At 40.9% G+C, this 17,051-nt stretch overlaps 1 protein-coding gene across 4 annotated transcripts; it reads right to left on the reverse strand.

Moving 5' to 3' along the window:
* Positions 1-1,456: 1,456 nt before the first annotated feature.
* On the reverse strand, positions 1,457-7,808 carry serpinh1a (serpin peptidase inhibitor, clade H (heat shock protein 47), member 1a). Of its 4 annotated transcripts, none has more exons than XM_060908338.1 (6): positions 7,642-7,808; positions 6,683-6,814; positions 3,017-3,619; positions 2,843-2,941; positions 2,519-2,751; positions 1,457-2,028 (listed from the first exon to the last, which is right to left on the reverse strand). In XM_060908338.1, the coding sequence occupies exons 3-6, from the start codon at positions 3,591-3,593 to the stop codon at positions 1,726-1,728; spliced, it is 1,212 nt and encodes a 403-aa protein (XP_060764321.1). In that variant the 5' UTR covers positions 3,594-3,619; positions 6,683-6,814; positions 7,642-7,808; the 3' UTR covers positions 1,457-1,725. The 4 variants fall into 4 exon arrangements, with proteins under 4 accessions (XP_060764321.1, XP_060764320.1, XP_060764323.1 ...); XM_060908337.1 differs by having other exon boundaries at positions 6,737-6,814; positions 7,642-7,807; XM_060908340.1 differs by having other exon boundaries at positions 6,737-6,820; positions 7,642-7,807.
* Between the last annotated feature and the right edge of the window lie 9,243 nt (positions 7,809-17,051).

Raw genomic sequence — 17,051 nt, forward strand, 5'->3', positions numbered from 1 at the left:
ATGTTAATGTTCATGAGTCCACCATCAGGAGAACACTGAACAACAATGGTGTGCATGGCAGGGTTGCAAAGAGAAAGCAACTGCTCTCCAAAAAGAAGATTGCTGCTCGTCTGCAGTTTGCTAAAGATCACGTGGACAAGCCGGAAGGCTATCGGAAAAATGTTTTGTGGATGGATGAGAGCAAAGTAGAAGTTTTTGGTTTAAATGAGAAGCGTTATGTTTGGAGAAAGGAAAACACTGCATTCCAGTATAAGAACCTTATCCCATCTGTGAAACATGGTGGTGGTAGTATCATGGTTTGGGCCTGTTTTGTGGCATCTGGGCCAGGACGGCTTGCCATCATTGATGGAACGATCTCATCTCATCTCATTATCTCTAGCCGCTTTATCCTTCTACAGGGTCGCAGGCAAGCTGGAGCCTATCCCAGCTGACTACGGGCGAAAGGCGGGGTACACCCTGGACAAGTCGCCAGGTCATCACAGGGCCGACACATAGACACAGACAACCATTCACACTCACAACTACGGTCAATTTAGAGTGATGGAACGATGATTTCTGAATTATACCGGCGAATTCTAAAGGAAAATGTCAGGACATCTGTCCATGAACTGAATCTCAAGAGAAGGTGGGTCATGCAGCAAGACAACGACCCTAAGCACACAAGTCGTTCTACCAAAGAATGGTTAAAGGAGAATAAAGTTAATGTTTTGGAATGGTGAAGTCAAAGTCCTGACCTTAATCCAATCAAAATGTTGTGGAAGGACCTGAAGCGAGCAGTTCATGTGAGGAAACCCACCAACATCCCAGAGTTGAAGCTGTTCTGTACGGAGGAATGGGCTAAAATTCCTCCAAGCCAGTGTGCAGGACTGATCAACAGTTACTGCAAACGTTTAGTTGCAGTTATTGCTGCACAAGGGGGTCACACCAGATACTGAAAGCAAAGGTTCACATACTTTTGCCACTCACTGATATGTAATATTGGATCATTTTCCTCAATAAATAAATGACCAAGTATAATATTTTTGTCTCATTTGTTTAACTGCGTTCTCTTTATCTACTTTTAGGACTTGTGTGAAAATCTGATGTTTTAGGTCATATTTATGCAGAAATATTGAAAATTCTAAAGGGTTCACAAACTTTCAAGCACCACTGTAACTAGCTAGCAAGCTAATCAGCAGGACAATTTGCACTTAATGTGAAGAAAATAAACTACAATGACTGCCAAAGAAATCACTTTAACAACACTGATTTTGCTACCAAGTACGAGTTTCTGTAAACTGCACAAACTTGATCCAGACTTAAGGGGAAGACAACAAGGGTGGTTAAACAGTATTGGAACAGCATCAGAACTGACATCATCTTGTTACACTTGTCCAGAATATTCACAAAAGTATTTCATGGAAAGTTTTGCATTTTTTTCACCAATTTCCACTTTGTAAAGCCTTGAATGGAAACATTTAAACATTAAAAAAAACCACTTTAATGCACACTTTCAAATTGTTTTGTCTGAGTACACATTGCTTTGTGTCTAACACGGTGTGTGTGTTTGGGACAGAACATGCCCCAAACACATGGGGGGTGGTCCACAGATTTTCTGGAATGTCCTCTTGAGGTAACAGTCCTCTGCTGGTTCAGTTAATGCCACACACGCTCTCTCTTTTTCCTCCCTCTCTCTATGCGCACATGCTATCCATATAATTCAATTCAAACTTGCACTGAAGTCAGCTATAATTCGTCTCTCATCTTGTCACCTTTGGGTCGGACCAGCCTGCCGATGAAGAGGATGGAGCTGGTGTTCTTATCTTTCACCAGGAAGACGAACGGATGGTCAGCATAGAACAGTCTGGGGTTCTTCACCTTGTCCGTGCCGAAGATGCTGGTGTCTTGAGGGTTGCCAGTGGTGTCCCACTCAAAGGCCGAGGCATGGAAGACATTGGCCAGGTAAAGGTCTTTCTTTCCTGAAATGTTGGATAAATCAGCCTTGGTTTTATCCACAGCCTCAGTGACACCAAGCCCTCCGAGATATTTCTGCAAAAAAAGATTTGAAGTCTTTATCTCAACATAAACAACATGTTTTCCCAAAGATAGAATCCACATTCACAGAAAAAGAGTTTCCTCAAGTGTTCTTTGATTTGTTAAATGATTTCAGTGTCTTATTAGTGTTCTATCTGAAATCCTCTATGGAAGAGTCCTCTGTACTACTAAAGAGAAGTCCTCCATACTACTAAATAAGTGAATTTTGTAAGCTTTCACTGATGAAAGGGAAGCTTTCTGATGGAGGGTCATACACAGAAGATTTAAGGGTTTCCCTGGAAGGACAACCATAGAGCCATCAAGACTGGAAGCTCTTTTCTATAAGAGTAAGTATTTAATTCATAAGCTTTCATTGATGAAAGGGAAATCCTCTCTCTTAGGATTATACACAGAACTCTTAAGGGTTCCACAAGAAGGACAACCAAAGAACCCTCACTACTGGACTAGGTGTGCTGGTGGTTGAAGCTGTTGAGGACATTCTTACTTGCAGATTGTGGCTGACCTCCATGCTGACCTTTGGTAAAGAGACAGCCACAGCTTTCTGCTCCATCTTAGACTGCCAGATGTCCAGCTGTTTACGTGTCAACATTTTCTCCAGCCTCTCCAGAGACTCCACATGGTAGGGCATGATGAGGATTACAGATGATTTCTTATGAGCCAGCGGCATCTCCAGGATGAAGAAGCTGTTGGCGGTGTCATCATAAAAGCCGTAGATACCTTACACAGAAAGGCCAAGGTAAATGAGATGTGTCATTGTGTATGCATTTATGTGTATTAGCGGGTATATCTTTCCGGCTTGTATGTTTACCTGTGCGGTGCATCATGGGTACTGATACTGTGTATGAACGATGAACGAGGAAGCCACGGTTGTCAACCATCTGGTGATGGAATTGTTCATTCCAATGAGCTATTGGGATTGTATGAGATAATTAGTTGAATTTTGCACTGATTTGTGTTAAATCCAATGTAAACAAATACTTACGTTTGTAAAACATGGCATTGATAATCATGGCACCATCTGTCTTCTCAACATCTTTGGTGACCTCAGGCAGTTTGCCACCAGTAGACTTGGAAGCCCATTCGTTGATGGCTTTGACAGCGCTCTTCTTATCACGGAAGTTGATCTTGGCATGCTCGTAGTTGTAGTGCTTCTTGCTGTTCTTCACAAAGTCCTCAGAAAAGCTGACTGAGCTGGGGCCATACAGCCGGTTGTGAATCTTCCAGGTGACATTACGCTGTTTCGGGTCACTAACTTCGTTCAGAAGCTCAGCCAGGCCCGAGTGGAGATTCTCATCCTTCACTTTATTTCCACTGAGGACTGTCTTCACCTGCGAGGCAGTGGAGTCCTTTCCACCAAGAGCCACCAGGCCCAGTGAGGAAGCCACCACTACAGGAGAAATCAAGATATTTTCCACGTCTTTCTCCTTGGCCATGTTGTGGTACAGGTTGAAGGCCATGTTGGCGCTGTTGTCTGCCAGGATGGTGGCATGGTTGCTGAGCTTCTTGTCTGCTCTGACGCTGGCCAACAGGCACAGGCCCACAAGGACTTTCACCCACATGGTTCTCAAACTGTGATTGCGTTTCCCTGTGAGAATCAGACCAGAATAACTGTAAAATCTGTGCAAACCTTATTTTAAACATTACTTTCAGAAAGTCCTTGGTCCAAGAATTCCTTAAGTTATACAGTGGGGCAAAAAAGTATTTAGTCAGCCACCAATTGTGCAAGTTCTCCCACTTAAAAAGATGAGAGAGGCCTGTAATTTTCATCATAGGTACACTTCAACTATGAGAGACAGAATGGGGGGAAAGAATCCAGGAAATCACATTGTAGGATTTTTAATGAATTAATTGGTAAATTCCTCAGTAAAATAAGTATTTGGTCACCTACAAACAAGCAAGATTTCTGGCTCTCACAGACCTGTAACAACTTCTTTAAGAGGCTCCTCTGTCCTCCACTCGTTACCTGTATTAATGGCACCTGTTTGAACTCGTTATCAGTATAAAAGACACCTGTCCACAACCTCAAACATTCACACTCCAAACTCCACTATGGCAAAGACCAAAGAGCTGTCAAAGGACACCAGAAACAAAATTGTAGACCTGCACCAGGCTGGGAAGACTGAATCTGCAATAGGTAAGCAGCTTGGTGTGAAGAAATCAACTGTGGGAGCAATTATTAGAAAATGGAAGACATACAAGACCACTGATAATCTCCCTCGATCTGGGGCTCCATGCAAGATCTCACCCCGTGGGGTCAAAATGATCACAAGAACGGTGAGCAAAAATCCCAGAACCACACGGGGGGACCTAGTGAATGACCTGCAGAGAGCTGGGACCAAAGTAACAAAAGCTACCATCAGTAACACACTATGCCGCCAGGGACTCAAATCCTGCAGTGCCAGACGTGTCCCCCTGCTTAAGCCAGTACAGGCCCGTCTGAAGTTTGCTAGAGAGCATTTGGATGATCCAGAAGAGGATTGGGAGAATGTCATATGGTCAGATGAAACCAAAATAGAACTTTTTGGTAAAAACTCAACTTGTTGTGTTTGGAGGAGAAAGAATGCTGAGTTGCATCCAAAGAACACCATACCTACTGTGAAGCATGGGGGTGGAAACATCATGCTTTGGGGCTGTTTTTCTGCAAAGTGACCAGGACGACTGATCTGTGTAAAGGAAAGAATGAATGGGGCCATGTATCATGAGATTTTGAGTGAAAACCTCCTTCCATCAGCAAGGGCATTGAAGATGAAACGTGGCTGGGTCTTTCAGCATGACAATGATCCTAAACACACCGCCTGGGCAATGAAGGAGTGGCTTCGTAAGAAGCATTTCAAGGTCCTGGAGTGGCCTAGCCAGTCTCCAGATCTCAACCCCATAGAAGCCCCAAAACATCACTGCTCTAGAGGAGATCTGCATGGAGGAATGGGCCAAAATACCAGCAACAGTGTGTGAAAAACTTGTGAAGACTTACAGAAAATGTTTGACCTCTGTCATTGCCAACAAAGGGTATATAACAAAGTACTGAGATGAACTTTTCTTATTGACCAAATACTTATTTTCCACCATAATTTGCAAATAAATTCTTTAAAAATCAGACAATGTGATTTTCTGGATTTTTTTTTTCATTTTGTCTTTCATAGTTGAAGTGTACCTATGATGAAAATTACAGGCCTCTCTCATCTTTTTAAGTGGGAGAACTTGCACAATTGGTGACTGACTAAATACTTTTTTGCCCCACTGTACATTACCTAACCATGTTTCAGTGCATGACTAAGGGTGTTTTTCAAACTTGGTCTGTTTTAGCATTCCAAGTGGACTTGGATTGATTACTTTGAACACAACAAATAAAGTCTGACCTCTCTAAATCGGCTGGTTTTAAAGGTTTTTCGAGGCCTTCAAAAGGTGGAACCACCTTTAGGGGTGGTCTCAGTATGACTTGTTTGTGGTCCACTTGATTTGTGCCTTGTCAAAAATTTCTCCTAATATGCTTCACACTTTGTTTAACAGCTAACGGATTTGAGGCTTGCTGTCCATACATAGCTGCAGTTTTCTGTCACCTCGCACGTACAAAAAAGAACGAAAAATTGGATTAATGGTCCCTAGCCTTGTACACTATCAGAAACAGGGGTACATTAGGAGTCCATTTCTGTCCCCCTAGGTACAATCTACACTAATGTACCCCCTTGGGCTCATTATTGGACCTCAAGGTAACTATGTGTACCTTTCTAGGGTCAAAAAGGTCCATATATGTTCCCAAGCAGTCTAAAAAGGGTACAAATAAGTACCTCAGAGGGTACTGCCCCAGTGACAAGCCATGGTACCCCGAAAGATACTGTAATGTACTTTATTTTCTGAGAGTGTAAGCAGTGTTAATTAGCAACAGGACAGACTAACACAGGCTAATAGAGACACCGTGCCACGAGCAATTAAGCTTAAGTAGACAGAAACAAGGTACTGTACATGATAATTAAGATGTGTAGTACATTGTGTTTGATGCTTCTGCAGCAAAATTCTTTCTTTATTCCCTTTTCCCCAGAATGATTTTCTATTTCCCTCATGACTTTTTAAAGAAGTGGGCCCATATTTTCTTATTATGTAGCACAGAATGATTGACTTGTTTAACCATTTATCAAAAAGCACCAACAAGATCCAATGGATTTTCTTTTTTTTAAAGATTTTTTGGGGGGCTTTTTCCACCTTTATTGGATAGGACACTGTAGAGATAGGAAATGAGCAGGAGAGAGATCAGGAAATGACCTCGGGTCGAAATCGAACCCGGGTCCCTGGATTTATGGTATGGTGCCTTATCCACCTGAGCCATGACACCCCAAATCCAATGGATTTTCATCTCTTCTGACCTCTCTTCAAATTTCTATTTGTGAAGTTGTCTTTTTTCTTCTTTATTTTTAAATAAGAATAACATTATTGAGGAAATTCGGACAGTTTGAGGACACACCACATCAAAGAGACTGGCCTTAAGATTTCCACAAAAAAATAAAAATAAATTTAAAAAAACCAAACCCAACACATCTTTTATAATGATTCAAATCTTGCTATTCTTTTGGATCACTTTATTTAAAGAGTTGCTATTTAAGGCCTTAGTGTGGTTAGGGTTTGGTTGGTTACTGTAACTTTAATAGTTGCCCACCAATGCCTGAGCTGAGCAGAGCTCAATTTGAAATATCCATAGTCGTGTAATTACAGGGTTGCTGTGCTCCATCCAGAGAACCTCCTGAGCTGACTTCAAGTGAGGATACTTACACAGCTGCCACGTCAGCGCCTATAACTCCAGACAAAACAGGAGCAGATGTACCACGATTTTTAAACATCATTTTTATCTTTTATCTAACAAACGCTCTCTCTCTCTCACACACACACACACACACACACACTCCAGAGATAAAAGCTATTTATGTGGATTGCTGTGATTGCTGAGGAAGCTATTTGTGCACAATTGTTTTTTTTTTACTCCTTCATCTCTAAAAGGACTAAAGGACAGAGATTTGTGATAGTAAGAGTGCAATATCAAGATGCAGGATGTCCATATAAGACACATTTATCCACAGATCTGAAAGGATTGATTGTGGTTTTGTGCAGACTTGGAGCTTTCTACAAATTTCCACTGAAGCACAGTTTAAAGCCAGGCAAAGACCTGAAGTCCAACTATCACTGAAATGAGTAATAAAATGTGTTGTACTCAAAATTATAACAAACTCAAACAATAACAAACTCCCTAGGATTTCAAAAGAGTTTTATATGTATTACTGGTCTACTTAATATATTTTGACATAAAAGATATATACTATAGATACAAAAGATGCACCGTGATGGTACCAGCCCAGCAACAAAGTACTTTTATTTCTGTGAGTGACAGTGTGGAACCAAATGTGCAGAAAGTATTCAAAGCTTACAGCGGTTTTTACACTCAGTGCACATTTATCAGCTTCCATACAGTACCCATATAATCCCTCTTTCGTCATGCAGGAATGCTTTCAATTTCTAAAGCTCAACCTCCAACTATTTCCAGACCATTTAAGGAAGAAGCATTGCACTGCTGTCCTGTTGCATGGTCTCTGTTATATCATTCAGTTCATACATTTCTCTTACCTTCCAGGAGTCTGTCGTTTCCTCTTATGCGTCGACCTTCACGGGTTGAAGTCTGTCCTGCACTGCGAGGAAACTTCTGGAAAAGGGTGTTAAAATAAGCAGCCGTGATTACAATCTCCAGGAGGACAGACACAGAACCTCTCCGCCCCCAAGCTCCAGTTACTGTGGGAAATGCGTTCACTCTTCCAGGTCCTAATGCTGTGAGAAACTGACCAGGACTGTTGCATGGCCTGAATAAATCTCACTTACATGCAGTAAAGAAAAGTTCTTCTGAAAGTGGAGTCATACAATAATCAAGTGATCAAGATTGTGATAAGATCTGAGCACACGTGTAATCTGCTATTGTAATCTTTGGGATTTTTTTTTTCTTTTACATTGGTAAAATGTCAAGCTGAATAAAAGAGAGGCTGGTGAGGGAACATTTATTCAACTCTACCTTATATTTGTAGACATTATAATGCAAGTGATAACAGCATGGAGTAACTGTAAATATAAACGGATAAGAAGTATGATGTGTCACTCGTCAATTTAAAGAAATGGCTGGAGCAAATTGCTGTAGTATAAGAGGAATCAAACACTTTAGGACATGCTGTTACTGGAAAATGATAACAGTAGCTCATCTTGTCATGGATTAGTTTCCTATAACAGCACACCATGTAATATTATATTCATTGCTCATCTTTCATCCCTATTATTACTTTTATCTTAAGCATTAATATTAATAATAATCCTCTATATCCTTGAAAAAGGATTGCCTGTATGAATGAAGACTGCTGGACATGTTCTAATGGATGACAAAGTTAAAGGAATGCGTGTGTGTGTGTGTGTGTGTGTATGTGTTTTATCTGCTGAACTGGAAGCTTTATCTCCTCCCTCTCGCCTCCTCCTCTCTCCACAGTGCCACGTCTGTAGCAGGCCGAGACCAGCCCCAGCCCTCCATCATGGGGGGATGTGCTTCTAACTTCCTGTTCTAGCCGTAATTTACTGATTTATAACAGACATCAGACATTTTTTTTCTGCATGCTTCAAACCTAAGGGCAGAAATTTGATTTCGTAGTTTAGAGAAGAAATGGTATGAAAGTATTTTTCAAGCAACAAAAGGTCAGCGTTCACACAGAAATCTGTGTCATCAGGCATGAAAACTGCAACACATTACACACACAAAGAGCTGTTTTGTATAGCGCACAAAAGTCTCAAAGGATCAGTGTGAAACGAGAGTGTAGGTGAAGTAGAACATGCTGAAAGTTGGAAAAAAAACACACACACCAGTATCATGAGAGAACTTTTAGACACACATAATCTGTGTGTAAGTAAACTAATTTGGCTAATATTAGTGATAAACAGAACAGTTATTATGATTGATATGTATTTTTAAATGTTGTCCTGCTGAAAATTTCAAAATTGCTGTGACTGTCATGATCACAATTCAAAATTCGAATAATATTTGGAAATTTCACTCCTGTCTACTAATAGTTAAACTACCCAGCTAGCTATTTGGGAACACGCAACAACGTGTGGGCGTTTTAAATTTGCATATCATGCATATTCATAGCTCCTGGTCTACATCATGAGCACAAAGTTATACAGTAGATGCCAGTAATTTTTTAGTCATTTGTTTGGGAATAAAATGTACACTAAAATCATTAATACATGAGCTAATCATATACTAACAAATGTGACACCTTACCAAGTCTATTAAATCCCGACTGGTGTAGATTATATCCAGTCCAGAGTAATTTCCCACCCATTTTGTCTTTATTTAGAGCTACATTTATCCATCCATCCATCCATCCATCCATCCATCCATTATAGCCGCTTATCCTGTGCAGGGTCGCAGGCAAGCTGGAGCCTATCCCAGCTGACTATGGGCGAGAGGCGGGGTACACCCTGGACAAGTCACCAGGTCATTGCAGGGCTGACACATAGAGACAAATAACCATTCATACTCACACCTACGGTCAATTTAGAGCCACCAATTAGTCTAACCTGCATGTCTTTGGACTGTGGGGGAAACCGGAGCACCCAGAGGAAACCCACACAGACACGGGGAGAACATGCAAACTCCACACAGAAAAGCCCCCGTCAGCCGCTGGGCTCGAACCCAGAACCTTCTTGCTGTGAGGCGACAGTGCTCACCACTACACGACCATGCCACCCCTACATTTATTCATGCCACATTAATTTCTAATGACTGCATTGAAAGCAATGAACCTCATAAAGCTAAGAACTGCGCAATTTATTATCATTTCTTTCCAAATGAACTGATTTGTGAGCCAGTGCATGGAAACAATGTGCTTGTGGATAAAAGATGGACCCTGAGATTGCATCATATCCTCTATCCTATATCCTGTTAGCCATAGACTCGAATTACATATCCATAAAGAAGACTCAGGATATGGACTATATCCTACAGACACATATAAAGAGCTTGTGTTAAAAATAAATAAATAAACACTGTGATTTACAAATAATTTACACTGATGGATGATTTGAGGATGATTAAGTCATACTGTAAATGAAAAAAAAAGGATGAGCTTTAGTCTTTAAGTGGACACCTACAAGGTGCTGAATAAGGTAGGAATGTGTAATAAAGTGTTAATAAATGAAGAAAATGTTTAAAAGTCCCAACAAATGACAGCTACCACCTGTAGAATACCACGTCACTGGTTTGTGTTGGAGTTCAGCATCCTGACAGCTTCATCCACCAAGCCGTCAGGATGCTGAACTCCCTCCCAGGCCAGTACCCCCTTCCCTTAATACATAAACCAAATGTCACCAGCCACTTTAACGAACTGTAACGAAATTCAATTGCACTATGTAAAACTGGTTACAATACTGTCTAGACAGGGTTTTTTTTTAGTTAATTGCACTATATAAAAACTGTTTACAACACTGTTTACACTTTATACATATCTGCCATATTTATACTTGCACTGAAAATTCTGCTCATACTGCCATATTTATTTATTTATTTATTTATTTATTTATTTATATTTATTTATACTGATAATTCTGTTTATATCATGCTATACTGCCCTACTATACTGTCAGACTGCTGTTCCTGTTTACATTGTTCATTCTGTTTATATTGTCATTCATCACATTTAAATTTATACCATTAATTCTGTTCACACTGACACATTTGCACTTTCTGGATTGCCACTGTCTTTTCTTAGATAGCTTTAGCTTGTGTGTGTAAATACCCCCCCCCCCCCCCCTTTTTAAAGTTTATATCTTGTACTTATATTTTATATTTCATGTTTATTACTGTTTGCACCGCGGATAAGAGGGAAACACAATTTCAATTCTCTGTATGTCCTGCACATATGGGATTATTGACAATAAAGTTGACTTGAACTTGAGACGATAAATATTTGTCGGTGTTGATTCGAAATAAACAAACATCCGGCTGTCCACTAAACACTCACGTCCGAAGTGGGACAGCACACAGTCCTCTATTAAAAACTGTGTGATCTTCTACATGACGGTCTTCCACATCTCCTGCCTGAGCACTGCATTTACACATAAAGGATGTGTTATATTGGCTTCAGAATTCTACTGAACTGTAGAGTAAGTAGAATTACAGAGGAATTGTTTTATTTCATGAAACAATTTAAGACAAGAACAACAACAACAACAACAACAAGAATAATCTCAAACTTTATCCAGCGGAGAAAAAAAATGGCAGTGAACCATTTGATGGTCGAAACAGTCTTCCTGTAAGTCGGTTCAGAGTCGACTCTTTCAACAATCAAACGTCTCATTGCCATTTTTTTCTAAATGGTCATAGTTTAAGATATTATTCACTTCTTGTGAGTCGATTCAGAGTCGACTCTTATTGCCATCAAGTCAAGTCAAGTCAAGTTTATTTGTATAGCATTTTTAACAATAAACATTGTCGCAAAGCAGCTTTACAGAATTTGAACGATTTGAAATATGAGCTAATTTTATCCCTAATCTATCCCCAATGAGCAAGCCTGTGGCAACGGTGGCAAGGAAAAACTCCCTCAGACGACATGAGGAAGAAACCCCAAGAGGAACCAGACTCAAAAGGGAACCCATCCTCACCTGGGCAACAACAGACAACATGACTATAACATTAACAGTCCTAACATAAAGTCAGCTTCGTTGATGCTATAAACCCCCCACCGACGGAAACCCGAGCGCAAAACCGTTCACGACAACTGCAGCCCCAAAGTCAGCAAGTCAACTGCAGTCCCCAGCCACAAAAGCACCACTGCAAGAGTCCAGAGCATCCTCCAGGTGCAACCCCCAACCGTCCACATGGGGCCGTCCTCCACAGGAGCAATGCGATAAGACTCCAACCAGACACAGGGCACCAGGATGGATCAGGCAGGTCTGAGGAGCAGAAGAGGTCAGCATCTTGATCCCAGGGCCGACATGTAACTAAGAGGGACAGATTTTTTTTTGGGGGGGGGGAGAGAAAACACAGGTTGTTAGGTATGCCCAATGTCACCTGAATAAGTAGGAACAGTATACATATTGCACTGAGTACAAGCAGGGACTCCGGCAACTAACCATGACAGCATAACTAAAAGGGGAGAGCCAGAAGGTAACACAGGCATGAGGGAGCCCCGGGACATAAAGCAGCAGCCACTACACCATCAACAAACTCGAGTGAGCAAGCGAGTGGGGACTGACAGCATCTATACATCCCAGTTTATCAAAAACACTCTGTCTGAGGACCCTCCAGATCTACACCTTTACCTCATAAACGCCATTAACAAAAGGCTTGACTAAACAGATATGTTTTCAGCCTAGACTTAAACACTGAGACTGTGTCTGATTGTTTGAGCCATCAAACGGCTCATTGCCATTTTTTCTCTCAGTGTAAGATATGAGCAATGAGCCGTTTGATGGTTGAAAGAGTCTTATTGTGAATCGGTTCAGAGTCGACTCTTTCTACTATCAAACGGCTCATTGCCATTTTTTTCTAAATGGCCAAAGTTTAAGACATTATTCTCTTTTGTGAGTCGGTTCAGAGTCGACTGCTTGTACCCTCAAACGGCTCATTGTAAATTATTTTTAAATCGGACAAGGACAACAACAATAATCTTTTAAACTTCGTTCGATTTAGAAAAAAAATGGCAATGATCCGTTTGACGGTAAAAAAAATTCGACTCTAAACCGATTCACAATAAGACTCTTTCGACCATCAAATGGCTCATTACTCATATCTTAAACTTTTGCCATTTTGTTATAAATCCGACAAAGTTTACACAAAAAGAACAACAATAGTGATATATTACATTTGTCCAATTTAGGGGAAAAATGGAAATGAGCTGTTTGATGATCGAAAGAGCCGACTCTGAACCGATTCACTGAAAAGAGCCGGAATTCCTGTCGCTAGTTCAGACGATGTTATGCTAGCATAAAATTGTTAGCAGTGGTTCAGTTCTCGCCTGGTTTAAGCAACATGAATTCATTTAATATTACATTTATTAATTTAGTACATTTGTTTTAAATTCAAATGCATTTATAAGTGAGGCAGAATACTGGATGTCTGGCAAATCCTGGAATTAACTCACAACTTAGCACAGAACCACAGTCACTAAGCGACTTTTAACCGAATCATAGCAGATATGAAACATTTACCCTTTGTCTGTTCCACATATATAAAGTTAACAGGTACATTTACAGGTCTGAGGTGACTATTTTCCTCTTTAGATCATAAAAACTACTCCTTTACTAAAGAATGACGACCTCTAGTGGACATTAGGTAGCATTTATTAGGACATTTAATAAGTGTAACGGTATAAATTAAAATATTTATTCAATATATTCGCAAAAATGGGCGGCACGGTGGTGTAGTGGTTAGCGCTGTCGCCTCACAGCAAGAAGGTCCTGGGTTCGAGCCCCGGGGCCGGCGAGGGCCTTTCTGTGTGGAGTTTGCATGTTCTCCCCGTGTCCGCGTGGGTTTCCTCCGGGTGCTCCGGTTTCCCCCACAGTCCAAAGACATGCAGGTTAGGTTAACTGGTGACTCTAAATTGACCGTAGGTGTGAGTGTGAATGGTTGTCTATGTGTCAGCCCTGTGATGACCTGGCGACTTGTCCAGGGTGTACCCCGCCTTTCGCCCGTAGTCAGCTGGGATAGGCTCCAGCTTGCCTGCGACCCTGTAGAAGGATAAAGCGGCTAGAGATAATGAGATGAGATGAGATGTAAATTAATTACAGCTTGTATTGTGAGGTGATAGCTTTAGTTGATGACTTGCTGTTCCAGGTTTGGCCACTAGATGGGACTAGTGAACAGCAAATTGCACTCAATTCTTCTTCAGTCTCAGGACAGTGATGAACTACTGTCATACTGGTTGAATTTAATCTGAGTCTTTTTTCATATTAATTTGGTAGCTGTTCTTTAAAAAAAAGTTCAAACAGGCAAAGATGAACACACACACGGGGTGTAATATATATATATATATATATATATATATATATATATATAGACTACGACCCCGATTCCAAAAAACTTGGGACAAAGTACAAATTGTAAATACAAACAGAATGCAATAATTTACAAATCTCAAAAACTGATATTGTATTCGCAATAGAACATAGACAACATATCAAATGTCGAAAGTGAGACAATTTGAAATTTCATGCCAAATATTGGCTCATTTGAAATTTCATGACAGCAACACATCTCAAAAAAGTTGGGACAGGGGCAATAAGAGGCTGGAAAAGTTAAAGGTACAAAAAAGGAACAGCTGGAGGACCAAATTGCAACTCATTAGGTCAATTGGCAATAGGTCATGAACATCACTGGGTATAAAAAGAGCATCTTGGAGTGGCAGCGGCCCTCAGAAGTAAAGATGGGAAGAGGATCACCAATCCCCCTAATTCTGCGCCGACAAATAGTGGAGCAATATCAGAAAGGAGTTCGACAGTGTAAAATTGCAAAGAGTTTGAATATATCATCATCTACAGTGCATAATATCATCAAAAGATTCAGAGAATCTGGAAGAATCTCTGTGCGTAAGGGTCAAGGCCGGAAAACCATACTGGGTGCCCGTGATCTTCGGGCCCTTAGATGGCACTGCATCACGTACAGACATGCTTCTGTATTGGAAATTACAAAATGGGCTCAGGAATATTTCCAGAGAACATTATCTGTGAACACAATTCACCGTGCCATCCGCTGTTGCTAGCTAAAACTCTATAGTTCAAAGAAGAAGCCATATCTAAACACGATCCAGAAGCACAGACGTCTTCTCTGGGCCAAGGCTCATTTAAAATGGACTGTGGCAAAGTGGAAAACTGTTCTGTGGTCAGACGAATCAAAATTTGAAGTTCTTTATGGAAATCAGGGACGCCGTGTCATTCGGACTAAAGAGGAGAAGGACGACCCAAGTTGTTATCAGCGCTCAGTTCAGAAGCCTGCATCTCTGATGGTATGGGATTGCATTAGTGCGTGTGGCATGGGCAGCTTACACATCTGGAAAGACACCATCAATGCTGAAAGGTATATCCAGGTTCTAGAGCAACATATGCTCCCATCCAGACGACGTCTCTTTCAGGGAAGACCTTGCATTTTCCAACATGACAATGCCAAACCACATACTGCATCAATTACAGCATCATGGCTGCGTAGAAGAAGGGTCCGGGTACCGAACTGGCCAGCCTGGAGTCTAGATCTTTCACCCATAGAAAACATTTGGCGCGTCATAAAATGGAAGATACGACAAAAAAGACCTAAGACAGTTGAGCAACTAGAATCCTACATTAGACAAGAATGGGTTAACATTCCTATCCCTAAACTTGAGCAACTTGTCTCCTCAGTCCCCAGACGTTTACAGACTGTTGTAAAGAGAAAAGGGGATGTCTCACAGTGGTAAACATGGCCTTGTCCCAACTTTTTTGAGATGTGTTGTTGTCATGAAATTTAAAATCACCTAATTTTTCTCTTTAAATGATACATTTTCTCAGTTTAAACATTTGATATGTCATCTATGTTCTATTCTGAATAAAATCTGGAATTTTGAAACTTCCACATCATTGCATTCCGTTTTTATTTACAATTTGTACTTTGTCCCAACTTTTTAATCGGGTTTTTATATATAAATATATATATATATATATATATATATATATATATATATATATATATATATATATATATATAGGGGCGGCACGGTGGTGTAGTGGTTAGCGCTGTCGCCTCACAGCAAGAAGGTCCGGGTTCGAGCACCGTGGCCGGCGAGGGCCTTTCTGTGCGGAGTTTGCATGTTCTCCCCATGTCCGCGTGGGTTTCCTCCGGGTGCTCCGGTTTCCCCCACAGTCCAAAGACATGCAGGTTAGGTTAACTGGTGACTCTAAATTGACCGTAGGTGTGAATGTGAGTGTGAATGGTTGTCTGTGTCTATGTGTCAGCCCTGTGATGACCTGGCGACTTGTCCAGGGTGTACCCCGCCTTTCGCCCGTAGTCAGCTGGGAAAGGATAGGCTCCAGCTTGCCTGCGACCCTGTAGGACAGGATAAACGGCTACAGATAATGAGATGAGATTATATATATATATATATATATATATATATATATATATATATATGGGTACGCCAGGGCTAACCATCCACACCTATGGGCAATTTAGAGTAATCAGTTGATGTAATCCACATGTGGGATGGATGGACTGTGGGAGGAAACAGGAGTGCCCAGATGAAACCCACACAGGCACAGGGAGAACATGCAAACTCCGTACAGAGAGGCCATAGTTGGCCACCAGGTTTAAACCAAGATTTGCTTATGATTTAAAAAAAAAAGGAAGAAAAAAAAAGGAATTTGCTCAAGAACTCACTGGGATAACCATCTCTCTCTCTCTCTCTCTCTCTCTCTCTCTCTCATTTTCCTGGTAATGTTTCCAAAGTTGTGGTACATTTAAGCTCTGTAGTTATCTCTGTGCCATTATGTTACCCTTTGACTCACACGCCAAAGGGTTTCCATTTTGGTATGAAGCATTACCTACTTACATTAGCAAGAGTGTGTGGTCTAATTGAACTCTTAATGTAATGAGGTGAACCAACTCCCATCATTCACATCAAGGACATGAACCATTATTACTTGCAAATGATCCATCGCTGAACATTCTACACACACATATACGCATTCACTCAGACCTTGTCTCAGGCTCTCAGCTGCTGTGTCTGGAGATAGACATTAGAAGGGTGAAGTGATGTAGGTCGAATGGTCCTCCAGGTCAGGGGTTAATCTCTAAACACCATTCTCGAATAGATTACACACCTGAGACAGAGAAGTCATCCTGTCTGTAATGCTGAGATTCGAAGCATTAATACTTTTCAAACTACATGCACAACAGTGACTTTTACAAAGTGCTGTTAGTGTCTCAGTCCCAAATTAGATGCTTTTGATATATCGTGGACTACTTTGGTTGTCTAATT

This window comes from Neoarius graeffei, chromosome 25, assembly GCF_027579695.1.
Source record: "Neoarius graeffei isolate fNeoGra1 chromosome 25, fNeoGra1.pri, whole genome shotgun sequence".
Lineage (NCBI taxonomy): Eukaryota > Metazoa > Chordata > Actinopteri > Siluriformes > Ariidae > Neoarius > Neoarius graeffei.